This window comes from Bos grunniens, chromosome 10 (genome assembly GCF_055505025.1).
Source record: "Bos grunniens cultivar Pamir isolate PY7600 chromosome 10, Bosgru_T2T1.0, whole genome shotgun sequence".
NCBI lineage: Eukaryota > Metazoa > Chordata > Mammalia > Artiodactyla > Bovidae > Bos > Bos grunniens.
Window position 1 is genome coordinate 22,006,577 of NC_141174.1, and position 27,974 is coordinate 22,034,550.

The 27,974-nt window shown below is 46.0% G+C and overlaps 1 protein-coding gene across 10 annotated transcripts in view; it reads right to left on the reverse strand.

Moving 5' to 3' along the window:
* Positions 1–27,974, reverse strand: part of SUSD6 (sushi domain containing 6) — a 98,993-nt gene that overhangs the window by 50,722 nt on the left and 20,297 nt on the right. For 4 of the 10 annotated variants that reach the window (XM_086320033.1, XM_086320036.1, XM_086320039.1 and 1 more), the window contains one exon: positions 2,323–2,527. In XM_086320033.1, coding sequence (XP_086176159.1) covers positions 2,323–2,443 — 121 coding nt within the window. In that variant the 5' untranslated portion in view covers positions 2,444–2,527. Of the gene's footprint in view, positions 1–2,322; positions 2,528–2,805; positions 2,966–15,191; positions 15,228–16,834; positions 16,984–27,974 lie in introns of all 10 variants that reach the window. The other 6 variants (XM_086320034.1, XM_086320040.1, XM_086320035.1 and 3 more) reach the window with 4 other exon arrangements.

Consider the following 27,974-nt stretch of genomic DNA (forward strand, 5'->3'; position numbering starts at 1 on the left):
TGGGAGCATGACCATTAGACCACCTGGGAAGTCTCTCCGGTTTTGTTTTTTAAAGACAGAAGAGGACGTCATCCACATGAAGCCTCCCGCCCAGAGTGACTCAACAGGAGGTCACATACCAAATCTGCTGTTGTTATTATTTAAAATTACACAGAGCACTTTATATGTCAAGCGCCTTCCAATCATTTTTATTAGTCCACACAACACCCACCTAACATCCTCAAGTGTTGTATTTCCATTTTATAGGTGACACCAAGAGGTCAAGTGATTTACCTGAGGTCATACATACAGCAAGTTTCTTAAAGTCACAAGCAAAGAGACCTGGGAGAGGCTCCTACACAGCGGGGATGCTAATTCCTCTCCAGCCCAAGAAAGGCAAGTTGGGTAGCATGAGCACAGGCCTTCTTTTTAGACCTGGTCTTCCCCTGCAGACTGTGCCCAGGTATGAAGAGTAAGACACGCTTCCTTTTGCCACTCTGAAAAAGGGAACTTTCAGTAACTCTCTCCGTCTCTGCTAAAGATATGACCAAGGGGCAAGCTGAACCAATCCTCTGTAACCCTATCTCCATTATAACTCCAAATCGATGGCTGCAGATAAGAGAAACCAGGACAGAAAACTGAACTAGGGACATGACATACATCACTTTACGTAGAGCTTTACCCCAGAACTCTCAAGTGCCTCTTCATGATGCTTTTCTTCTAAACCTGAGCAATTACGACCAATACTAGGCATGCTCGTGGTATTTACAACCAGAGACTATGCAGACCAATCACCTCCAGAGGACGCCTGCTGACCTCTGCCCAGTGAGACTCTTGCAGTCATGTTTGTGCCAGGACACATGAACATATCTACTAGAGCTCTCTGGGTAACAAGCATCTCATTATAACGCCTCTGGAATGGGTGTTTAAGAGCAGCTATAGGAACAGGGAAGAAATGCAGGAAGAGACCTTTCCTGACCTGAATGCCTTTCCTCGACTTCAGATTATCTGAGAGTCTTGGTTTCTTGGCAAGCTTGCCTGACACACCACTCATGCAGGCTCGGCCATACAGGTGTGCTCTGGGTTTCAGGCCAAGCTGTGGGCACCTCCTTCCACCAGAAACCACTCCAGAGAGGAAAAAATATCACAACTTGGTGTACTCGAACGAAGTAATGGTGAAACCCCTTCCCCTGTCTGCACCCTGCTCACGCCAGTACACAGGTTTTATGGGGAATAAAAAGACTGGGCGGAGGCGGTGGGACGGCAGGGGAGGAAGGATTCTTTGCAGATGGGGAGGGAAAGAAAACAACAGAGCCAATTTTCCCATCCCGGTCTGAGCCCACACTACAGACTTATATTTTTTCCATACTGGAGAATAATAATCCCTTTATCCAGCCAGTCTGGGACCATCAGTCCCTGATAATTGATTTCAGACCCTGAATGGAAGGCTGGGAAGGTGTGGGTAGCTGGAAAATGGGGTGGGGAATGGGAGGGTGGGGGGAAGCCCATAAAAGAAAGTGGTGGGGTACAAGGGATGGCCCGATGAAGCTAAAGAGGCCGAAGGCAGAAGCTCTGCCCTCACACGGCCATGGAAGGCCGGGACGCCTCCCCAGCGGAGCCGGGGAAGAGCATGCGTGCTGGTGCGCCAGGCACTGGGCGGGGCTCTGGTCCCAGGGCTGCCGTGAGCCCGACCCTGGGCCAGTGCACAGCCTCTGAGGTCCGTCCTAGCTCTGCCCAGTCCCTTCTTTCTTCTTACTCTGACAGCCACTCCATTCATACACATTCTTAGTGAGCATCGCTTGTTCTGGGCTGGGGGTAAGTTGGCAAACCTCCTCCATAAAGGGCCAAATATCTTAAAGTGTAAATATTTTAGGCTTTGGGCACTACCTGGTCCATGTCACTATTACCCAACTCTGTCGTTATAGCACAGGTGAGGGACCTGAGGCTTACAGAAGCAGAGACTCGCTCTGGGTCACAGAACTAGCGAGAGCAGGACTGGGCCCTGAACACAGAGGATTCCAAAGTGCACATCCTTACCTGCACATCACACTCTGAATCCTACACCTCGGTCCCATACTGACTATGGCTAAGGGAGGGGGATGGTTAAGTCACCCCTGGTAGGCTCCTACACCCCCACTTCCGGCTGGCTCCCTAGGTCCCTTGGAGCACCCCTGCCCCCCAGGACTGGCTCTCAGCTGTATCGCAGGACCAGCACTGAAGCCACCACCCTCTGCTCTCCCATTAACTGCTCCACAAGCAGAGAATCCCCTTCTCCCAGCCTTTGGGAAAACAATGGTACTGAGTCTTTTCCTTCGCATACTCAGGCAGCAGGCAGGGGCTTACCTGAGGCAAGTCCGTCTCCAAGGAGGGTGCTAAGAATCACCAGGGGAAGGAACACTCCATGTCCCACGGAGGCCACGGCAAACGCTGAGGTGCTCTTTGGTGCTATCCTGCCATGGCACATCTTTTATCCGTCCAAGTTATTTTTAAAAGGAAAAATGTAAAAGCCAGAAGGAACAACTCTGAAGTCAGCCTCAGGTAGATTCACCTAGTTTAAAAAAAAAAAAAAAAGGACATAAGTGAAAGCTTTAGCCTATGTTAGTTATAATAGGCCTTCCTTTATGATAAGGGAAGCCTTGGTAACATACAAAGTTGAAAGAATTCTAGCAACTGAATCCCTACTGCCAGGAGAAGAGACAAGCATGTAGGTGGCTTTTCAACTCCTCCCTGGGGAAATGCCAAGGCCCATAGTAAGCTGCCACAGGCGTGGTTACCACCTGGGAGCCAGATCCTTGTGACGAGACAAGGAGACCAGAGCCGGCTCACCTGGGGATCTGTCAAGCTGGGTAAAGCTTTCAGAAAGTGCCCTGCTGCCTGCCTGCCGTGGGGGCTCCAGCAGAGAGGAGGAAAGAGATGGTTGTTCACGTGGAGAGTGTTGCACCCGAGTTTGCCTCTGCCTTTGCCACTGGACTCAGAGCAAGTTCAACTAACCGGAAAAAAAAGAGAGAACACGTGTCTAAGAGGGAGAAACCACCGCCTAGAGAAGGAACGCCACAGCAGGCGCCAAGAGCCCCTGGCTGGGCCTGCTCAACCACCAGAGGCTGCAGGAGCCCCTGGGGACCTGGCTCCCACCACCAATCTCAAAAATGGACTAATTACTCAAGACTCACCCAACACACCTGCGCCCCCAGAGGCCGCATCTGTTGGCTTTATGGGACAAACACTGAGGGGAGAACGAGGCTTAACTGTTAACAAGCCTGACCATCCACTTTGGCTCAAAGACTTAAAGAAGAATAGGAACCAGTATCTTTAAAAAAGAAAAAAAAAAAAAAAAAAAATCAGGGATCAAGACTTCTAAGGGTTTTTTCCCACTTGCTTTCAGGAAAGCAGAACGGTTGATCATATATTTTGATATAGATCTATTATATTTTACTTAACTCATTTGATATCATTTATCCTAGTTTATAAAAGATATTCCAAATATAAGGTTACACTTCCTCCTTAAACGCCATACACACCTCTTTCTCCAGTACAGGTTTATGTAAACAGATACGCGAGCCTGCCATCTACAATCATAATAAAGGATGTCCCTGAGGGATATCACCCAGCCCTGACTTTAATCCATGCGTGAAGCCTTTGGCTCAGGCCTACACAGCCCTTCTAAAGAGAGGTACTGCAGACAGCAATATGAACTGTCTTAGTCTAAAGGAAAAGCAGCTATGAGGGTCTTCAATGAGCATGACCAAGGGGCTCAAGAAGAGAGCTAGCCACTGGGTCTTCACTCACCACCCCTCAATGGTTGGGACTGTAGAGTCCTCTGTCCCCAGCTTTTACCCAGACTCCAACTTGGGCCAACAGGGATGGTTCATGGAGAGGTCTAGGGATGGAGTCTGCTAGTGACCCAAAAGGGTACACAAAACCACGTGTGTGTAAATGTGTAAAAAGAGTTATGTAGCTAAGAATGGTAGAGTCAGAATGCCAGAATTCAAATCTCTTTCCTCTATTATGACTTGTGGCCAATTTACTTTCTGAGGCTCAGTTTTCTCATCTGTAAAATGGAAAGAGTAACCATACAATCATCTTCATAGGGCTGATGTAAGGATTCAGTTCAGTTCAGTCCCTCAGTAGTGTCTGACTCTTTGCGACCCCATGAACCTCAGCACACCAGGCTTCCCTGTCCATCACCAACTCCCGGAGTCCACCCAAACCCATGCGCATTGAGTTGGTGATGCCATCCAACCATCTCATCCTCTGTCATTCCCTTCTCCTGCCCTCAATCTTTCCCAGCATCAGGGTCTTTTCAAATGAGTCAGCTCTTCACATCAGGTAGCCAAAGTAACGGAGTTTCAGCTTCAACATCAGTCCTACCAATGAACACCTTAGGATCAGACAAAGTGCTCAAAACAGTGCCTGGCACTTTGCAAGTCCTCAGTAAACAATGGCACCTGTTGCTATCATAATTATGAATAAGATCTGAGCATCAGAGGAGACCTTAGAGGTCATCAGGCTTCATCTCCTCTTCTGAAAGAAGTCAAAACTAAGGTTCAGAGAGTTAAAAGGTTATGCCCAGGCCGCCAGCCAGTTAGCAATGGATCCCTGGTGCTGCCACTGTACATGCAGCCACAGCGGGTAACCTGGGCAGGCACTCACCACCCCGCAAGGGAAGAACAAGTGGATCATGGAGAAGGACACCTGCTATTGCCACATGACAGCACGTGCAGAAGCACTTCTGCAGAGAATGGACGAGGCCAGATCAGGGTGGTGCTCACTGTTCCGTGCATGAGTGGAGGCAATCAGGAAAGACTACCCAGGAGAGGGGATGCTAGACAGACTACTAAACGAAGTGTCCAGTGGAGAAGGAACACATTAACTACAAGTGGCTGGGAGCAATGGAACCCTACACTCCCAGGAGACGCTAGAGGCAGGTGCTAGGCTAAATTTAAAATCCATCCTGAAGACCAGGACTTCCCTGGTGGTCCAGTGGCTATGACTCTGTGCTCCCATGCAGGGGCCTGGGTCCATCCCTCGTCAGGGAACTAGATCCCACACGCCACAACTAAGACCTGGTGCAGTCAAATAAATAAAAATAAATTAAAAAATAAAAACTTTATCACTGAAGACCATGTGGAGCTTCCAAGGATTATACACAGGGAAGTTCTAACACCAAATTCTTTCAGGAAGATCACTGTGGCACAGATTTTAGAGGACTGATTACCAAGTGGGAGGGTAACTTGGTATGAGGGAGGGTTACCAAGTGGTAAAGAATCCTACATTTAGCATTTTATAATTAATGTAGGGGATTCCCCATTGGCTCCATGGGAAAAAATCTGTCTGCCAAGAGGGAGACCTGGGTTCAATCCCTGGGTTGAGAAGATCCCCTAGAGGAGAAAATGGCAATCCACTTCAGGACTCTTGCCTAGGAAATCCCATGGACGGAGGAGCCTGATGGGCTACAGTCCATAGGGTCACAAAAGAGTTGGACACGACTTAGCAACTAAACAACAATTAAAGTAGAGCTCTCTGGAGAACCATGTGACAATATCTAGCCCCCAAATGCACATATTCTCTGACTTATCCATTCTACTCCTATAATCTGTCCTCAGAAACCACTTGTGTGCAATGATACATATGCAGGATATTCAATGCATTATTTATACTGGCACAAGACTGAAGGGGACTAGTTAAATAAGTTACATAACAGAATACACGCAGTGGTTTAAAAAGAACTGGGCAGTTCAGTCTGTACTAATATGGAATGACTTCCAAAGTTAGTACGTGAAGAAAACCATGTGCATGTGTGCATGTGTTTTTAAGATACACACACGTGCACATGCGTGTACATACACACGTGCGCGCACACACACACACACACACTCTTGTATGCACTGAAAGTCTCTCTCTGGAACTGATGCACAAGAAACTGGCAGCTACCAAGTGCTGTCAGGGAAGGAATCTAGGGGTAACAGGGCAGAAGGCTCACTGTTCACTGAACGTATTCCCTTTTCATCGCCTTGAGTGTTGTACCTTGTGTATTACCTAATCAAATAGATAAAATACAAAATAAAATTAATGCAGCAAGGCCTTCCCATAGGCCACCCACCTCCTTTCTCAACAAATGAATGGACACGCCAGTAAATCTGATTTTCCCTGCCAGGAATACAGTGGGTTGCAGGGCTCAGCACAAGGGTCATCTCCTGGGGGAGTTCTTTTCTGACATGTCACACCCACCTCCAGTAGAAATAACCCTCTTCTTACTCCCCAAGTGCCCTGAGCACCCTACTCTGACGTTACCTCTATCAGGTGATTACATCTGTTTATCTGTCTTACTTCACCAGGCTCAAAGTTTCTGAAGGCAGGGACCGTGAATTACTCAACATGGAATTTTCAAAAGCCGTCACAGGGCCTGGCACCAGACAGGCAGGCAGCAAATGTCTGCTGAACTCATGAATACTATGGGGAGAAGCGAGTATGGAACTGGGGAAAAGATGCATACATATAAGCTCATGTTTTGTTTTGAAGAAACAGGTGGTTCCTCCCTTACTGTTAAGCAGCTACCTGGGGCAAGGGACTAATTCCACCATGAGTCAAAGACCTGATCAAGTGCAGAACAAATGGAGTGATGGAAATTAGGGCTCTGCAGAGAGAAAAGATGAACAGAGGAGAGTCAAGGAACGTTCACACGCAAGGCTGAGCCAAGGGTAGTGCTTTAGAAATAACTTGGAGAAAAGTGAGTCCCCACGGTCCCAGAGTATCCCAAAATGGGAAAACTCAGCTATTATAGAGAAAGGGTCACGCTACACCTAATCATTTTAAGAAAGGATCTGCTTTGAATGCAGAATTTTAAAAAACTGTCCTTGAATTGTGGCTTTAGACCAAGTAAAAAGAAAAACACTGAAAAGACATTAAGATTGAGTATTCATTACTATGCCTAGAAAAAACCTATAGGTGAAAACTTGGGGGAAAAAAAAAGTATTCATTTCACTTCAGTATTTTTTTTGGGGGGAGGGGGATGTTTTAGTGACTACTTCTCCTGATTAAAAAATTATGATTTAGAGAAAGAAAGTAGAATGGTGGTTGTCATGGTCTGGGGGGAGGAAGGAATTGAGAGTTACTATTTAAGGTTTTGTCAGATGAAGAGAGTTATGGAGACAGACAGTGGTGATGACTGTTTGACATTATGAATGTACTTAATACCACTCTTCAAAATGGTTCAGACAGTAAATTTTATTTTATGTGTGTTTTACCAGAGTAAAAAAAGAAAAAAAAAACTGGGAAAATTATGATTAAGAGGAACTGGGAACTAATCATGCTTACTTCCAAAGCCTGCGCTCACACCCATCCTTACAAGGCATGTAGCATCTAAACCAGACGTGAGGAGAGAGGAAAGGATCTGGAGGACCAACTGCCACCAACCAGCCTGCTGGTCAGGAACGCTCTCTGGCTTCTGTTTTCACACCTAGAAACAGCTCTAAAGCCTCTCTCAGCCACAGAATCCTCCAGAGCGCATCCATGCTTCTCTTTGTACAACTCACTGATTCCTCCAACAGCCAGCGTTCCCTTCCAAAACGTGAGGTGAGGAAGAGTCATGGAAAAACCTACATTCACCCTTTTGATTTTCCTTCTTGGGATTCTTGCTGCCACCTCAACAGCCTGTGGTAAAAGGAGACCACCATGATCTGGACTGCCATCGGGCCCCTCCCACCTCTGTGAACCTAAATGTCAAAAGCTTCAGTGACTGTGCCCTGCTGAATGTGATGGTCATAAACATTCGTTTCCTGTCCAGAGCCAAGAGGAAAGACACTGCCTTCACCTCTGCTTCCTCATCTGTAAAATGGAAGCTGTGAAAACCAAGCTTGAGTTATCTCACTGCTGTTGCTGCTAAGTCACTTCAGTCGTGTCCGACTCTGTGCGACCCCAGAGACGGCAGCCCACCAGGCTCCCCCGTCCCTGGGATTCTCCAGGCAAGAACACTGGAGTGGGTTGCCATTTCCTTCTCCAATGCATGAAAGTGAAAAGTGAAAGTGAAGTCACTCAGTCGTGTCCGACTCTTCACGACCCCATGGACTGCAGCCTACCAGGCTCCTCCATCCGTGGGATTTTCCAGGCAAGAGTACTGGAGTGGGGTGCCACTGCCTTCTCCGGGGTTATCTCACTAGTTTCTAGTTAAGGCTCAAAAGAGACAAAATGAAAGGGACTGCTTGCTCTGTGAACTGGTAAGACTCAGACCTTCTATTCAGTCTCAGCCTCTAAGCCAAGACAGCAGAAGGTGACCTGAGAAAACTGCTCTTAAGAACGATGACAATAAGCATGGCACGCCTCCGGGGCTGAGGACAGCCTGTAACACGAGCTCCGAGTTCACACAGTTTGCTTACTTGTTGTTGCCATAGATGCTTCCAGATGAACCAAAGAGCCTGCTAAGATTAAAGGTATCCTAAGAGTCGCTCACAGCCTAGACAGGCAGCAGCAGGGGTCAGGGGGAACCCTGGAACAGCCGGGGCACCCAGGACCCAGCCCCTTGTAGCCCCTGTGCCTGGGGCCCATTCCTGCACGCACTGCTCCATTCTTCCTGCTCCTCAGGTCGAGGATGTCACAGTCCTGCTGCAGCCGCGGTCAGGTCACACTCTACTGAGCCCTCCTCTGTGGAGGCTAAGGGTTCTGACTCAGCCCTGCCAGCCTCCCAGAGGCTACCTGAGTTTCTCTACGGCTCAGACTCAGTTTACATGAGTCACTCAGGACAGATTATTTCCTAAGTCATGGCCATCTCTCCCTTAGTTATAAGAGGTAAGTGAATAGGTAAGACCAACAGAAATCCTTTCCTTGCTTCAGGCTAGTCTGGAAAGGGGATGGTGGTGATGGAGAATCTAGAATAAGTTTGTTCCTTTGATTAACCATCTTCACCAACCCCCATACTACCATGTGATGGGGGGAAGACAACAGTTCATGAAGTCAGAACAGAATTTAACCCTTGCATTTCAGATTGTACGGAAAATAAGTGTTAGCTCTGTGGAGTTCAGAGCTCCTCAAAGGTTGTGATAAGAGCAGGGAACGTGCCGTGGGGCCCTCCTTGCTTCTCCCTTTCTCCCAGTGGTGCCTCCCAGCTTCACTCTCATTCATCCTGATTCCGCTGGGCCAAAGCAGAAAAAGATACCTAAATGCCTCCCACTCCTCCCCCATAAAATGTCAAAATTATATTACTTTTAGATGTCTTCAGTTCACTTTTTTCCTCCCTGGGGATAAATGGCTCCTTCCAATTTTGCTAACCTCTGTATCTTCCCCTTTCTTTTATGCCACCAACAGCTGAGTACTTCAATAGGCACGAAGTTGTCTTTTGAACTCTGAGATCCTTGAGAGTCATAATGTTACTTTATCCATTTCCTTTTCATCTCCAGTCCCAAAGCCAAAAGGACACAAATATCAGAGGTCTTGTTAAAATTTACCTCTTATAAATCACAAAAATAATCCTCAGGTTTTCTCAGAAAAACTTCCTGGTGCTTCCCTGGTGGCTCAGATGGTAGAGTCCACCTGCAATGCAGGAGACCCAGGTTAGATTTCTGGGTCGGAAAGATCCCCTGGTGGAGGGCGTGGCAACCCACTCCAGTATTCTTGCCTGGAGGATTCCATGGACAGAGGAGCCTGGCGGGCTTCAGTCCATGGGGTCGCAAAGAGTCAGACACAACTGAGTAACTCACACTTTCACTTTCTCAGGAACCACTGAAGCCAGGGTAAGGCAGGTACTGGAGGCTTTTCTGAATTGCTCTGATATCCCTGTATTCTTATCTTTCTTCCCAAAATTGCTCACTACAGCCTCTTGCTGTTTTGTTCTCCCTACCCTGTTCCTCGGGCTTCAGACAGCAGAAACACCAGCAGATACATGGCACCTTCCCTATAATCATCTCTAATGACTCTTTTCTAGAAGCCAGCAGGATGACTGCAGCATGGACCTGCAGGCAGGAGACAGCCCTCACGTCCCAGCACCACCACCCAGCAGTGGCTGGGCCTCAGATGAGTCGTTCATTCTTCCTGGCACTCGGGGCCTGCATGATCCCCCAATGTCCTTTCAGTTTTAAGCGCTCTGGAATGTCTTCTAGGGAAAAGGAGGGGCCTCAAAGTATTTCCTCTGAAACAGAAATCAACAAAAGTTCTGAGTAGAAGGAAGAAATGTGAAATCCTTCCTCTTTATTCCCCAGAGCAGACATAGCCTAGCATCTACCTCCCTCTGCACTGCAACAAACTCAGGAGATGCCGCTTTTCCATTTAGAGCTTAATCAATCCATCACCACATTTGCATAGGCCATTCATACCCAGTGTTCCTAAAGCCCTTTCCAAAAATAACAAACAACTAACAACAACAACAAAAAAAAAACCCAGCCTCCACACACCCAAAGGCAAGGATCACCACAGAGCTGTAAGGGCCCAGAGAGAAACAGAAAAACTCAAGAGAGGATGGAAAAGAACAAAGACAGACAGACTCAGGACAGGAAAAAGGAGAGACCAGGCAGAGCGCCTCGGCTCAGGCCATACATTTCCAACCCTGAAGGCAGGAAAGTATCTCTTCTCTGGACTGATGGCCTGAACCAAGACAAATACTTTGCCTCCCGATGCCTCTGTTTCTTCATCAGTAAAACGGAAACAGTTTCATGTTCGTCTCACTCAGAGAGGATGGATCCGTGGAAAGATTCCTGCAGACTGGGCAAGAACCTCTGGTCTGCATGGATGTTGTTAGTTAGGTAGTCCAGGGCAAGTTATTTTCAGTTCCCATCTACAAAATGGGTAAATAATACCCACCTCATTGGGCTGTTGGGAGGTAGAAACAGGATCAACGTGAAGGATCAGAACAGCATCTGGAATACTGGGCCCTCAAATTAGCGCTGCTGGAGGCCCCTTCCTGCTCTAACAGGCTGTGACTGAGCCCACATGAAACTCCCAAAGGGCACTGTTGTCCTGAGACAAGGCTCAAAACACAGTTAGTTTAGAAGAAAGAAGAGCCACGAGGTTAAACAAGTAAACCTCCAGAGGTCTCTCCCATGAAGTTCTAAAAATATATATTTTTAAGGAACTGAACATGCCTCTCTCCAAATTATATAACCTTGTACGTGAGCATCCTGAAGTGCTATGTGTCTAAAGGGACCAAGGAGGTTTCCCTAAATATGTCCCACAGTGTAAACATGCTGTAGGACAGGATAAGGGCAGAGTTTACATGACTGAGATGCACACACACACACTCTCCCTCTCATTACCTCATTACATAGGTGCCACTGTGCCATTATTTTACAGATAAATGCAATCAAAGGGGCCTAGAAGTCTTTCCTCCTCCTGCTTTCATACTGCAGAGGGCTCCCTGCTCTTTTTTCCCAGCACAAGGTCAAGCTTATTTGCATCTCCTCTGGGAAAACTCATCAACTGAGCCCACAGCATGGGACAGCTCTTCTGAACCCCCAGCAACACTGCATGAAGACTGGGAGAACGAATCATAACCTTCCCTGTGGACCACTCACAGTCACTTAACTGTTGTATACTACATTTACTGCAGGTGGTAAATTCCTGCAGAGCCCACCAACTGCCTCTTTCTGTGCCCCAGAGTGTTCAACATTTATTTGTTCACAGAAGGGGAAAATAAAGATAAACCCCAAACCCCATAATGTGTGTAGGAAATACAAGATGGCAAAGTAGCAGCAGATATAAAACAGGAAGAGAGGATAGATAAATCCTGGAAGTTTTGCCAGGCAGGAAAACAGATGCTTGACAGACATGGCTGTCATTGGTTCCTGGACCCAAAGACACGTCTACGTGTCATCACAGCCCTCTGCTTGGTCTCCATCAGAGCTGAGCAGAGCAGGTTTCAATACTAACTTGGCAAACAAAGGCTGGGAAGCTGATTTGCTAAATCTGATTTCTCAGGGCTCTGTGTTTGCAGTAACTATACTGCAATTCAGCAAATATTTACTGGCTGTCTTCAGTGCAAGGCCTGGGTGGTCACAGAGATGACGTGGGGCATAGTTCTTACTCTCAAGGAATTCACAATCTCCATGACAGGAATTATGTGTTTATCCATATAGCACTGTGAAACTGTTACTAGGGTTTTGTTTTTTGTTTTTTGTTTTGTTTTTTTTTTAAAGTGCCATGAGGACACAGAGGCCATAAGAACAAAGGATTCTGGTTGGGAGTAGGGGGAGGTGAAAGAGGAAGCTTTGAGCTGGACCTTGACTATCATGAACAGATTTAGTGAGCTCTCTGGCCCGTTCTGCATCCACAGGTCTAATTATAAAGAAAGAAAAAGAAACGGAAGAACAATTCACCGAAAGGATGGCAGAGGGAGAGAGGAAAAATAAACAGTGATAATTCTTTCTGCCAAGAGTTGCTGACTGCTGCTGTCTGGCAACAGGAAATAAACATATCTATATATTTTCACTGAAGGGGATGTTTAGGTGCTAGATTTTGGTCTTCTAAATACATACTCATGGCTGTGCAGGAAAACACCTCCTCCAGGTCAAAAATAGCAAACCCAAGAGAACTGGCTGAAGCAGTGGTGTTTACTTTTTACCATCACCGTGGATCACTTTCCAAAGGCTCTCACGTGGGAGGGTATAAACAGGTCTGTGTCACTTCCTGGTTCTCAGGCCTTCTGCTACATTCCCAGTCAGTCTGGGAATGCTGCCTATTTAAAAATAAACTGTAAAAACTCACCCAAACCCCCAACTCCAAACCACTCTTTACTTTGCTTCATTTGATTTCACTGGAATTAAAAGGGGTTCAGCAAGCAATGAGACTAAAATGACCACAGAGAATGGATTCTCAGGTGAAAATGAAAATACAGGCTTATTGAGTTCAAGGTCAGGAGATTTAGATTCTACTCATGTTCTGCCTCTAACTGGAAAACCTGACCTTGAAAAAGCATGATGTTTCACCTCTCTGTACAATAGCCGCTTCAACATTAACCCCAAGATAGTTATCCAATCTTTCTGGACCTCCATTATCCTTATCTATAAACTAGCACTAACAATAGCTACCTTGTAGGCATCATATCATGTAATACATGTTATCATATGGCATGAGTATGGTGTAAGTATATCATATGGTGTAAGTATCACACGGGAATTACATGTAAAGCACTTAGCACATTGCCTGTATTCAGTAAGTCGTCAAAAATAGGTGTTCTAGTTTTCACCATCTATTATTGTCATCATAATCTGAAAACGTAAAAGGCTGAGCTAGATGGATCACTACCTGAAGAGCTTCTCTGGCTCCAAAATCCTCTGGTTCGTTAAGTCACCTTCTCCTTTTTTTCTTTTCTTTTTTTGATGTGGGCCATTTTTAAAGTCTTCACTGAATTTGTTACAGTATTGCTTCTGCTTTATGTTTTGATCTTTGGGCCTCAAGGCACGTGGGATCCTAGCTCCCCGACCAGGGCCAGGGATTGAACCCACACCCCCTGCACTGGAAGGCACAGTCTTAACCGCTGGACTGCCAGGTAAGTCCCTTCTTTTTTTTTCTTTTCAGGCGGTTAGATGGAAAGGAAGGGAGATCAACTTGGAGAAGCATGACAGTTACCAATATATCCTCAATGTTTATATTCGATACACTACAACACAATTAAGGAAATTCATCAATGAGCTGAAAGGGGCATGCTCCGCTCCCTGGGGAAGAGCCTTGGCTGTGACTCACACTGAAGCCACAGCATGGGTACACCTGCTGCCTCTACGGCCTTGTTCGTGAAGCACAACACCCTCCAGGGCCAGCACAGTGCAACTTCATCCACCTCATCTCTACCTGTTGTGCAGCTCCTCGTCCTAAAAGTGAGCACGTGGCCAATCAACACACTTCTAGTAATGACTAATCCCCCCTGCAAAGCAGTCCTGTTTTAAACAAAAAAGTGCCTTCTCCTTAATATAATTTGAATGTGGTCAAAAATTTAACGCCCTTCCCCAAAAGTTAAGAGTGTAATCAGAGTATAGTAACAAGATCTAAGTGCTAGACTGAAATTAAATTCAGATGAAATTAATAGGCATTTTCTTGTATTCGCTCAGCATTCATAACATGCTAAAGACTATAGAGGATGCCAGAAACTAATAGGATGCGACGAGTGAGAACCACAAAGGATGACACCGAGGTTTCTGGCCCGTGACTGGGTGAATGGTAGAAGCTACCACAAGAGGAAAGAACATATGTGGACAAGCAGGTGCTGGTGAAGCATGTGATGAATGTAGCTCAGGTTATGTTTGGAAGGACTGAACTACAGGTACTTGGAGAATATCCAAGTGGAAAGGTCTAGCAGGCAAATTAGAAACGAGTATGAAGCTCCGCAAAGTGCTCCAAACTCAGGATATAGCCCTGGAGTGATCGGCCTGAAAGTGATTGGCTGAAAGCATGCAAAAGAGATGAGAGCTCATCCTGGTGAGAGAGCTGAGTGAGAAGAGAGTCAAGACAGGATCCTCGGGGAAACACTAACTTTCTAAAGCAGAATGTGAAGGAAAGAGAGATCATTAAAGACCCTCCCAAAAGTACAAGGAAACCAGGAGCCTATGCATCAGAGCTGTCACAGGAGGGACACAGTGATTCAAGGAGAATGTGAGGGTGAGTGGCAGACGCAACAAAGGTCCCATAAATGAAGCCTAAAAGACATCCATCCATTGGATCTGATCACGAAGTTATCACTAGTGACCTCCTCAAAAGCAGATTTATTACAGTCATGAGGGAAGATCACAAATTCAAAGTGAGAAAGCACAGACAATAAGGGCAAAACTACTGGGGCGAAGGATGGTGGAACTGGAAAAGAAGGAAGAAGAAAGATGGGATGATGGCTAGAAAGAATTTGTGTACTACAAATTCTGAGAGTTGTACCTTCTCAGTTAACCTAAGGTTTTCAGTTAAAGCTTCTGGAACTGCAGCTCTGAGACACTCCCCCCACCCCTACCCAAGCAAGACACTGTCTTCTAGTCCAAATGTTCTTCATCTTGTGTTAAGTTCCAAGAAGCCTCCTAATTTATAAGCAAACCATGACTCTTCCCGTCCTCCTCACAAATTACCCAAACTTCCTGTAAGTTGTCAAGGTTGGACTGTGAGGCCCCAAGCAAGGAGAAGCAGGAACTTGCCTACTGTTCCTTCCCCTTTGATTAGTCCCACGCCCAAGCACCACCTCTGCCCTGACATGACCCTCTCACGGTACAGAGCCATCCACCAAGGCCTGCATGCTCTAGGTCTAGCTCCAACCATACCTCTGGTTCTCTCAATACGGAGTTCAAAGTCAGGACCTGAGAAGAAAGGATCTGATTAATGCACAAGAAGGAATATTCCCTTAAATCTCTAAATACAGACTCAAAACTTATTTCAAATTAGTCAAAATTCAGGCAGAGGTATCAAATGAAGAATCTCATAAAGTCCATGTATCATCTAAGATTATGTTAAGAGGGACTGTAATAAAACTCAGCAGATGAGAAAGAAGCATCGTAATTTGATGAGAGAATCTGATAGCTCCCCCAATTTTAACACATATCTTACTAACTTCATTCAACACATATAAAGAGCACCTACTTGTACTGGATTCCACAAAAGGTATAAAAGCGGGGGAAAGCTCATACCTTTAAAGAGTTTACAGTCTACAGGGGAGGTAAGACACATACATAAGTAACTACGATGAGGTAAAATGTGAAAACCCAAGGGAGATATATAGTCAAAGTGCCAAGAGAAAACAGGGAAGTAAGGTGGAGCCAGCAGAAGGAAATGAAACAGTCAATTAAAGAATTAATCACAACATGGATTTTAAAGTCATAGGGAGTTCAATCCTGATTCTGCCTCTTGTTTTTCAGAGGTACCTAGGTGCCCTGCGTTACCTCCTGTGAGTCATATACGAAGTTGGGGTAGCAATACCTAGTTCACAGAACTGTGACGAGTCCGTGATTCACGCATTTCTGGAGTTTAATACAATATCTGGCCCAGAGCGAGACGTGAGATGCTGGCAGGGCCACCGCACACAGGAATTTAGAGCTCCTGCGTCTGCACAGAGCTGTCTGGACCCTCACTCATGGACAGACAGCTGAGCATCCGCTATTTGCTCATCAACTGTGCCTATTAGTTCAATCAGTCACCCAGGTTGAATGGCACTATGGTCAGGAGGCATAGGAATGAGGCTCAGAGCGTATATATGCGTATGTTCACGTCAGGATAAACCTGGAAGTACACACTCAGTGTTCAGCTTGGAAGCATGGCATCACAATACAGGTGAAGTTTCAGATTATACACCACATACTGCATGACACTACAGCATGCTGTTCCTTTGGACACTGTACCTGTTCAGTAAATGTTTGGTGCAGTGACATGACCTGAACCTGGTTGAATTCCCAATGAAATGTGTCTCACTGGATTAATTTTTCAACAAGTGAACACAGGAGGCAAAAGACACCTAAAAATTAGCCTGAGGGACACAGAAGTCATAATGGAATAACAGAGACTAGATTTACGTTTTCTTTAAACAACTACAAAGTCAGATATAATATATTAAATAATGGTTTTCAGACATTTAAAAATAGGTAGCACAGGGCAGTGATCCTTGAAAAAAGGGAAAGAAATGCAGAGTCCTGCTGGTGCCCCAGCAGGGCTAACCTGCTAACTAACCCCCTAAAGGCATCTTCAGACCAGAGAGTAGGCAAATAAAAACCTGAGAGTTCAATGATTTCACTGAGTTGGAGAGACAGCTGGGAACTGGGGGATGTCAAGGAGGCTAGAACGTGCAGGGCAAAGTAACTGAGAGGAGGGAGCTCCAAGGGAAAAAACTAACGATCTGTGGAGGCTGAGTGTTGATCTGTGCACGTGTTAGAGGAAACTAGCAAGGCTAAGGAAAGAACCAAAGGAAAGAACTAACCCCCGGCGCTCACACGGAGCCAGAAGTTTACACGTTCCCATGGGCCAAAGTGGAAACAAAAAATCTCCTGGTTCACAGGGCACCGGAAGGGATCTTCACAAGTGTTGGCCTCAGTAGTGGGACCATCCTAGCCCTCAACTAAAGGCTGTCTGCAAAAAAGAAAAAGGACAAAAATAAATAAATAAATAAAGGCTGAGAACCAAGCCTTGAAAGGATCAAACCAATTCTAAGTAGTAACTGAATTGCTTCTGAGAACAAAGCCAAAAAGTTTTTAAAGGAATACAGAAAGTTTCAGCACCTAACAACATACAACTCACTATGTCTAGTTTCAAATCAAAACTGAGCAGACATGCAAAGAGGCAGAAAATTATGACCATGACCTATGGTCACAGGAGGAGAATAAACAAACAGAAACAGACCTAGAAATGACACAGATGAACACAGAGGATGTTCAAATCTCTGTTACAAATATACTCTGTGTGTTCAAGAGAAAAGAGGAAGGGACGGGCATGAGACCACAAAGACTCAAACGTTTAAACTTCTAGAGGGAAAAATACGAATACCTGAAAAGAAAAATATACAGAACGGGATTAACAGATTAGACACTGCAGAAGAAAAAATTCAATGAACTTGAAAACACAGCAATAGAAACTCTCTGAAGAGATATACACAGAACATAAGTCAGAAGTATGACTGTATCAAGCAGCCTAACACATGCATAATTGAGGCATGGGAAGCGCACATAGGTACACACAAAAAAATTTTTTTGATGTAAACTATAAACTCACAGATTCAAGAAACTCATCAAACCACAAGAAGAAGTACCTCAACAAGAAAACACAGCATGGCACACTGTAATCAAAATGATGAAAATGATCATTAAAGAGAAAATATTAAAAGCAGCCATGAGGAGGTAGGAGGAGAGACAATGCACCCAGAGAAACAAAGAATCACAGCAAGTCTCCTGTTATAAACAATGCAACCCAGGAGGCAACAGAGCATCATGTTCAAAGTATTGGGGAAAAAATCAAATTTGACACTCATTTCCTAAGGAAAAGCTGACAGGAACTATGAGTTCCCATCACTAAGTTTTTTGTGTTCTGCAGTAATATTTTTCAGGGAGGCCTGTGCTGAGCACAAGACTCAGTGGTCTTACAAACATCTGCAAGTACTTGTTGTTGTTTAGCCCCTACGTCATGGCCAACTTTTTGTGACCCTCATGGATTGTAGCCCACCAGGCTCCTCCGTCCATGGGATTTCCCAGAAAGAATATTGGAATGGGTGGCCATTTCCTTCTCCAAGGGATCTTTCTGACCCAGGGATCGAACAAGCACCTCCAACATTGGCAGGCAGATTCTTTTAACACTGAGCTACCAGGGAAGCTCTTTGGAAGTACAGTATTCTATGAGGAGTAAAAAGGGGTAAAGACCCTTTCTTACTTTCGTAGAGACACGTTTTATACTCTTGTACTCAGAACATTACAAACTGAAGCTTATTTATACAGTCATATTCCTTAAAATACTGGAAAAGAGATAAGAAAGGTCTATTAGAGGATCCATGCCTTAGCTGAAGAAAATCAAGGAAGAAAGAAAAAGTAAACCCCATCATAGAAAGAGTCAGCTTCACCAGCATTAGTCCTGAAGAGGCCTCCCTCCCTCAAGTGTACACATGTACTGGTTAATGTGTCTGATGGACCTTTACAGATTCAGATAAAATATTTTTTCAGAATGAAAGAAATATTCCTTAAGAAGAGGTAAAAGTAACTCAGGAAGTGACATAGAGTTACTCAATTCTTAGCTATGCAACCCAGTCCAGGGTAACATAATCTTCTTCTCATTAAGGACCCTGGGCAGGCACCCCATTCTTCAGAGTCCAGCCTGGGGTTCTACCCTGGAGGGACCATTAAAATGGCAATTTATCTGTTTTCAACATTGGCTGGTCTGGTCTCTCCAGTAAACTGTAGTTAATAAACTATAAGGTCCCGGGAAGGCTGGAGCTCTATCTGTTTTTTTGTGCTTTCTTTGTAAACTGTGAGACCATGACTCTCTCAAAAAACCCTAGTATAGGTGCCCAAGAGGGACTCTCCTCCCCAAAATAACTTACTGCCTGAACAAGTGGTTTTCAATGGGGGCAATTTTACATGCCACTCCAGTCCCAAGGTTTCTAGCAACATTTGGAGGACTTTTTGACGGTCTTAACCTGGGGGATGCTATTGGCATCCAAGTGGCAGAGGTCCAGGGTGCCAGCAAACATCCCATGATGCACAAGACAGCCCCCCAGAACAAAGAATTCGGCCCCAAATGTCAAAAAGGCTGCAGCTGAGAACCCTGGCCTGAGTGGGATCAGCACGGTGCTGAGCAGGTATCAGCAGTTGTGCTTGTAAATTCCCCGCCGCCGCTGGCAAGTCTCTTCCTATCACCTGTCTCCAGGCAACGCTTTGATCCTGCTGGTGTCCCTAACTCAGGCTTACAGTCCCTCAGAGAGAAGAATTTAATAAGAGTTTAGATGTCTGGGTGTTCACCCCATCTCGGCCACTAGCTGTTGATTCTGGCTGTTACATATCACAAAATTTTTCTGGGCCCATTTCCTCCTCTCTAAAACAGAAGGCTTGGAAAAGATGACTGAGGAGTTCTTCCAGCTCTAAAATTCTATTTGAAATGCTATCTGTCCTTATCATGAGCCAAAGAGAAAGGATCCAGCTTAGCGTGCACATCCACCCCGAAGGACAGAGGTTCTGCTATTGTAGAGACAGAATCTAGCCAAGGGGGAGCGCCGGAGAAGCCAGGAGCTCAGGTACAAGCGATCCAGAAAAGGCTCTGCAAACACTTGCTTAAAGCCCAGCCCAGGCTCTCAGATTTAAAATACATAAGAAAGTCTCCCTTCTGCCTTTTCAGGTCAATCTTATTCATCAGTGTTAAGAGGAGGAGCGGGAGGCTCGGGCCACTGAAGAGCAGCCCTGGAATCACTTGGGAGCTTAACAGAGACACTGAGTCTCAGGGTCTGCTCCTAAGTCACTTCAGTCGTGTCCTGACTCTGTGTGACTCCACAGATGGCAGCCCACCAGGCTCCTCTGTCCCTGGGATTCTCCAGGCAAGAATATTGGAGTGGGCTGCCACTTCTTTCTCCCTCATCCCTGATCTACAGAATGAAAATCTGCATTTTAATAAGATTCCTCCGGTTTGAGAAGTCAGAAAAGTTTGAGAAGCCCTGGTTTAGGATATACTGCCCTTTTATTCCCTGCTCTATCATCTCCTCACTTGTAAAGATGACTTTCAAGACTGTCCACATTCCGTCCTAACTCCACCTCCTTGCACAGCTTGTGCACATGTACACACACACACATACACACCAGTTCAGAACTTCCAAACCCAGAGTCACCGACAGTCAGGAGGACAACTTCCTTTCTCTTTGCCTCTTGCCTACATCCACTGTTGCTGCTAAATCGCGTCAGTGAGACCCCATAGACGGCAGGCAACCAGGCTCCCCAGTCCCTGGGATTCTCCAGGCAAGAACACTGGAGTGGGTTGCCATTTCCTTCTCCAATGCATGAAAGTGAAAAGTGAAAGTCAAGTCACTCAGTCGTGCCTACATCCACACAAGGCCAGAAAGAAACAAGACTTGAAGCACAGGCTAAATCAGAGCTTTTCTGAGCAACTGATTCAGCCCACCCCTGCCGTTCAAAGACTCCTCAGGAGGTGGGATGGAGAACCCAAAGGTACAAACTCTGATGGGAAGAGACTCGTCATTTGCATCTGAACAGAGACCGACCAGAGTCCAAAGTTTCATTGTTTTCCTGCCGCCGCTGCTGCCTTACTTACAGAAAGATTCTTGGGGCACAGGCTAAAGGGCACAGCACACACACAGAGTAAACAAAAACACAGCAAGGGTTCTCCTGGGGGTGGGGGCAGCTGGAACAAAGCAAGACCACGGTGAAGGGTAGCCTAACAGAGCGCTGGAACACAGGACAGAATGTGGGGAGAAGGGGTAGACTCTGCTGAGCGGCTAGTGCGGGAGAGGAGATTAGGTTGGGGCTCAGCCCCCACCCCACCCGCGGGCCTAAGCATCAGATGGCTCAGCCCCAGGCAGCTGGCAGAGACAGCCAACTGCACGTGCCTGCCTGCCCCTCCCCAGGGCAGGAAACGAAAGGAGCAGGGCCCAAGCCAAGCATCACCTCCAAAGATCACCCTGGGGGTGGGATGGCAAAGTCACCCAATGCTCTGCCAAGAGATGAACCTGGAAAACATCTCTAGTATCATCCAAGGTTCTTCTGCACCCACCTTTGCTGCCTCTGGTCATCTTTTATTAGGAGCAGACTCATGGGGTCTGTCTTGGGATCCTAACACATTACAGCCTAAAGTTCAACCTATCCATGTTAAGAGAGGGAAACTGAGGCCTAGAGGGGGACCATGGCTTGCCCCGGGAACACAGGGCTTGTTAGTGGCTGAACCAAAACTCAGCTCTCCCAACTCTTCACTCAGCAAGGTTTCCCAAATACCTCCCACCGAGCCCCCCAGACTGAGTGCCAGCCCCAGCACTGTTCCCAGTGCTCTGTCCACTGAGCCCTCCAGGAATGGCTCCTGGCCAGGCCTCTGCCAGATGAGAATGTCCGGTAGCGCTGAGTCTCCAGGAACTCCAATGCAGCCAGAGCAGCTCAGGGGAAAAAATTCACGAGTAGCTACCTGCCTCTTCCAGAAAGGAAGCAGAAGGTACACACAGTTAACACTCAAGGAAGGCTGTAGTTTTGGGGGCGTGGGGGGCGGTGTGTGTTTGGAAACGAAAAAGGCTTGTTCTGAGAGCTGAAGGGAATTATCAGCCAACACAGACTTGGAGGCAAGTCGGAGCTAACTGCCAAACTAGACTGGCTTAATTAAGACTCTCCCACCCTCTTCCCCAGGAAACCCACCCCCTCCTCTGGCTGGTCACACTAGCCATAAGAAGCAGTCATTTCAGGGAAGCTGAAGCCCTCTCTGGCGACCTGGCCCTGGGGGATGGGCTGTCAGCCAGGGGGCCAGGCCGCTGGAGCTTCAGGGCCCAGCTGCCCTTACTGTCAGCTCAACATCTGCCTTCAACAGCACCTGCGCTGCAGCCCACTCTGGATCACTGTGTGTGCAGAGTGGAAAAAAACACTCATTAGCTTTTCAAATATAACCCTCTACAGAACCTAAATAGAAGGCACAGTTACTCAACTGCAAAGCAGAAATCCTCTTCTCCTCATCAAACAAAGGTGCACGTCCACAACCAGCTATGTGTTTAAAACTGGGCAAAAAGAGGCTAAGGAGTACTGGGGTGAAGTTCGTTGACTAACTGCATCCAGAGACCTGGCAAACCCCAGCTCCAAGGCCTTGAAGCATCAGTATAATGAAAGCATCCTAAGGATGAGAGGTCTTTCCTAAACGCTTGTGGCTTTGCTGCTGCCTCCACACTCCAGGGCAATCACCATAGGCTCCTCCTGCCCTTCAGGCCCAATATCAGTCCAGGACCCTGGACATGGATATGCGGGGCCAGACAGTGGCCTGCCAGAAAAACTGCCTTACTCAGGGGCTGAAAAGCAATGTTTGATCTAGTACAACCAAGGGGTCATAATGGGCCCTGTGCTCAAACCCCTTCACATCTGTCACAAGCACGCTGCGGGTAGAGGGGAGCGGGGGTGCAGTGAGGGCAGGGAATCAGGACACTACAGCCGGACTTCCTTGTCTTCCACCCCAACAACAGCCCCTCAAGAACTTGCCCTCCTGAAGGGCAAACACGGTTTTGATTTCCAAACCTCACTGTTAGAGAGAACTTCTTGTTTTCTCTCTCCGTTTTTTAAAACAGATGAATGCTCCCCTAGGGAAAAAGCAGCTGTAAATACAGTAGAGGGCAGAAAGAGAACACTGCTAGGAGTTCCAGAGGAACCATTATACTATTGTAAAAAGGCTTCTCAAAAGAATGAACACACCCCATTCCAAACAGAAAACACACAATTTCCTGTAAAGGACTTGTCTGAAGGGTAACCTTTGGGTAGATGGTTTCTCTAGGCTGCTCCCTGCTCTACTCAACACTAAGACCTTGACAAGAAAAGTGAGTTAGTAATTTTCTTCCTCGGAACCTTAAAAGAACTAATTCACAACTCAGTCAGCCTGCTTGTCTATTACTATCATCACTATCATCATCATTATCATTAAAGGGCTAAACTTCATCACCAAACTGCTATAGACATTTAAACAAATTTAAGCCGTTACATTTTTAGGCAGACTGATGCCACAGTATTTACTAGTTGAGATGAGAATGGGAAGAGGGTATAAATCTGAGATGGGCAGCCTGGTTTCTGCACTTCCAAAAGGAACTGCAATGTTCAAAGGCTCAGGATTCTGGGAAATCACCCACTGGCTTATTTTACCTCTCCATCACAAGTAATGAGGCTGCCACCCCAAAACCCATTTGCCAAAAATAAAAGATCTAAAGAAATGTTTCAGAGAAAGTTTGTGAGAAGAAAACTCAAGCTGGTTTTATTTTCAAACAAGCTGCAATTAAATGGTTTTGCCTCCTTAACCACACTTCCTACCTAGAACTCCAGTAAGTTAGATGTGCCTCTCAGATGCAGACTGGATTACAGGGAATTCAGCTGGCTGAAACTGGTCTCAGCCCACAGATGTACCAACCTGTCTGCACAGTCCTGGTTGAATGTAAGAAATAAAAGCAGGGTAGGAAATCAGCAATACACTTATAATTCTGTCTGAGTCAGAAGAGGAAGATACTGCTTTTAATTTCACGTAAGATTCTATTATTAGAAGGAAACATGTAACGTAAGCCATAAACCTCATCAGTGACAAAGCAAAGAAAAACATGTATTTATAGAATATATTTAAATCCCTAAACTTCCCAGAGGAATCAATTTGCCTCTAATACAAACAAATCGAACTGCATCTGCTCACCACTGCCCCAGATGGTCTGTTCCCTTAAGCTACGAGCTTCCCTATGGCCAGGCACCTTTCATATCCTCCTTTAGAGAGGATTCATCACACATGCACCTCCCCACAATTTCCAAGAACACTGGCCAACTTCTAGAATGAACACAGTTCCACGTGAACTAGGGTTTCAAGAAAATCTCTGAGTGGGACAAACTCTTGGGGGACAAGCTGGACCCTCTCTGATCTTTCCATCTTCTCTCAGGTCTTGGTTTCCAGAGCCCTAAAAAACTCCTTGATGGTCTTCCAGCCTCAGGCCACCCAAAATCCTGCCAGGAACCACACTCTCAAGCACATCACATTAGCTTCCACCTCTGTCTGCTCTGTGCAGCACCATGTCCTATGTGAAGCCTGTAAAAGGCACAGAAACCACAAGCCCCAGTCCGCTTTCAGTGGAGATGGAGAAGCTGCCTACCTGACAGCAAACAATCAAGGCACCCAGTAAGGCAAGAGTGTCTATTTCAGTAGTCTATGTGGGTACAATAAAACACTAAATCGTGAGGTATGCATTTCAGAAAATAAGGAAGAATAAGCAGCAACTACTTGTGAGTTATGGACAGAATAATGAAAAAAAAAAAGGGAGAGAGACAGAAATGGACCTGAACCAAGACAATTAAAGAGGGCCTTAGGGACTTTCCTGGGAATCCAGTGGCTAAGACTCTGAGCTCCCAATGCAAAGGGTCCAGATTCAATCCCTGGTCAAGGAACTAGATCCCACATGCATGCATGCTCAGTCGCTCAGTTGTGTAAGACTGTTTGCAACCCCATGGACTGCAGCCAATCAGGCTCTTCTGTCCATGGGATTTTCCTAGCAAGAATACTGGAGTGGGTTGCCATATTCTCCTGAAGAAAATCTTCCTGACCCATGGACAGAACCTGCATCTCCTACATTGCAGGTGGATTCTTTACCATGGAGTTACCTCGAAGCCCAGATCCCACACCCCCAACTAAAAAGATTTTGCATGCTGACACTAAAGATCCTGTATGCCACACCAAAGACCAAGCACAGCCAAACAAATATTTAAAAAGAGAGAGAGAGGACCTTAAAAAGGAAGGAAGGAAGATTTGACCTGAAAGCCTTGAGAGCTGAATTAGTATGTAGACAGGAAGAAGGAATTTTGGGGGCTGAAAGGCATAAATAAGCATGATAAATTGGGAAGGCAGGGGTGGGGAAAGAAGCCAAGAATCAGGGAAGAACAGAAAAAAAATCCATTTGAGATCCTTCAGGGCAAGGCACAATTCTTACGGTTTCCCTGGTATCTATTACTTACCAGACTCTGGTTATTCCACAAAGTAAATTAAGTATTCCACTGAATACTTACAATAAGGCCAGACTGTACATCTATGAAAAACGGGCATAGAGATTCAGCTTTGGATCCATAGGTAGTAGGGAACCAATGAATGTTCTTGAGCAGGAAACATGACTTCATCCAACTCAACAAGTATTTACTAAAGGCCTACTATGTAAGAGGCACCAGATTACTCAGTGTTTGTCCTCAAGGAGCATGGGGGAAGGGACGGTAATATGACCTCCTGCACACATAGGGCTGCATTCTCTTACCTAGTCTTACTTGAGATAAGAAAAACGTTCAGGGGACATGAACCTGGCAAGGGAGACTAAAGCAGCCTTGGAGGCCAGACAGGATGTTAAGGTCTGGGCCAGGGTAGTGGTGACAGAAACCTCCAGCAGAAAGAACTGGCAGGAGCTCGTTATTGATCAGACAGGAGGGGCTCAGAAGAGGGGAGTCATGATGACACAAAGTCAGAAAGCAGCAAGATTCAGTGTCAATTCCCAGATGGTGAGAGCTTCAGGCCATGCTTTGGCCCACTGATCGCCTAAGGCTAAGGTCAGTCAGCTCCGACATTCTGCCCATTTTTGGGAATAAGGGTTACACATTCCATCCTTCCCACTCGCCCAGTTTTTTATGCTAGTTGTGATTTCCTGTAATTCCCACTTGCAAGGGGGTGAAGGAGATGGATGAGTTGACAATTCCTTTGTCCATCACACAGTAATAAAAACATCTCAATGGTCCAGCACTAAACTTCTACTGGCAGCTCTTATTCGGGAAGAGAACAGGGGGAGGAGGCATTACATTTTAAAAGCTGTGAGGCAGTGTTCTCCTTACCCAGTGAGTTCTCCTCCTGGGCAGAGCCTTCCCAGAGACATTTAGCAAGGCAGAGACAAGAGATGGAGCACCACCAACCCTAAGAGCCAGCACCAGTTCCTACAGAGAAAAGAGGCCCAAGACCCCACCCCACCTGGCTATGTGAAAACTGAACGCACAATCAGGAGGGCAGAATCAACATGAACAAGGCCCAGAACGCTTGGGTACACGGCATCAATGGAAACTAGCAGCTGGCCTCCTACAGTAACTGCTCTCAAGGCGGGAGGACACCTGAGGACTTGCCAAGTGCTTGTCCCGAAGCAGAGCTGCCCAGTGTAAGGCTCTGAGCCACAGGAGGGCCAGCCCGGCTCTCAGAAAGGCAGTCCCTCCTCTGAACCCCGACACGCTGCCGGCCACTGCTGTCCCCGGTCATCCTAGACACAAGTAGCACAGTTAACAGGTGAACAGTGGTGACTTCTGGAAGGGAAATCACAGGTGATTTTCTTCTTCCATGAATCAAGTAACCTGTATTTCCTAATCTTTCTTCAAGAAATAAGTAGAGGGAATTTCCTGGTGGTCCAGTGGCTAAGCGTGCAAGCTCCCAGTGCAGGGGGCCTGGGTTTAATCCCTGGTCTGGGAACTAGATCCCACTTGCTCCACGTGTCGCAACAAAGATCAAAGATTTTGTGTGCTACAACTAAGACCCAGCACAGCCAAATAAATAAATAAAAATATTTTTTTAAAAAAACTAATAAGTTCATTTAAAAAAAGAAAGAAGTAGAACTTGTGATTTCTTAAATTTTTTTAAAACAAGTAAGTTGGTGGGAGAAATGAATTTGACACGTGTACCATTAAAGCATAGTCCATAGGTCACAGAGAGTCAGACACGACTGAGCGACTAACACACACACACAAATACACACACATACACACACATCATTAAAGTGAAAGTGCAGCTTAGCCCTCTTTCCTAACCATTAAACAAGAATAAGAGGAAAAAGAGAGTGTAGAGTGAATGAAGAACAAACAGCTGCGGGTTAAAACAACTCGGTGGATCCCGACATTTTCCAAACAAGTGCATCCCTCCCACCTGTGACAGATCCTGACTGCCTGAGAACAGCCACCCATACCCTCCACACAGGGGCTCGGAGAACTAAAACTGGGGTGCTGAGGATATGTCAGCACAAAACATTTTCCCAGCAATTGGTTTAGGCTTCCTATGGACGGCAAAAGGCCTTTTAGAAGCCCGTGACTTGGCTGTACCAGTGGAAGAGGGGTGTTTTGTTATCCTGCAGGACTCGACTCTGTAACCGGGGTGGTCATACTCCCAGTGACATGGAGCCTCGGGGTAAGAAAAATAACACATCATTATTACTACCTGGAATCTAACTGCCTAATCACTGCACATGACTCTAAGCATTTTCCATCTAATATCTGATTTAATCCTCATAAGAACCTTAAAAGGTACTACTCCTATCTCCAGGCTTCCCTAATGACTCAGATGATAAAGAATCTGCCTGCAACATAGGAGACACGGCTTTAATCCCTGGGTCAGGAAGATCCGATCCCCTGGAGAAGGGAATGGCAGCCCACTCCAGTATTCTCACCTAGAGAATTCCATGGAGAAGCCTGGTAGGCTACAGTCCATGGGATTGCAGAGTCGACCAAGCGACTCTTTCTTTGGAGAGCAACTCTCTATCTGGACAAGGTATAGAGAAGTTAAATAATTTCCCCAAGGCCACAGAGATAGCAATTCACGACAGCAAGATTACAAATGAATCAATATGACACCAAAGCATATAATCTTGGTAGAGGTTCAAATCAATTGCTAGATTATGTAATTCATTTCAAATATTAAAATTATCCTAGATGTATTATAGAATAAAAGGAAAAATTCCCATTCACTCTGGGAAGAAAAAAAAAACAGGAAGTTTTGAAGATTGTTCACATTGCGGCTTGCAGCTCTACCCCTTCTTGAGTGGACTTGGACTTGGATTCCCAGCTCTACTTCAGAACCTCAGCAGAGCAAAGTGTTTTAACTTGCAGACTGATTCTAGGTAAGAATTCCTCAGTTAGAGGTGGATCAGG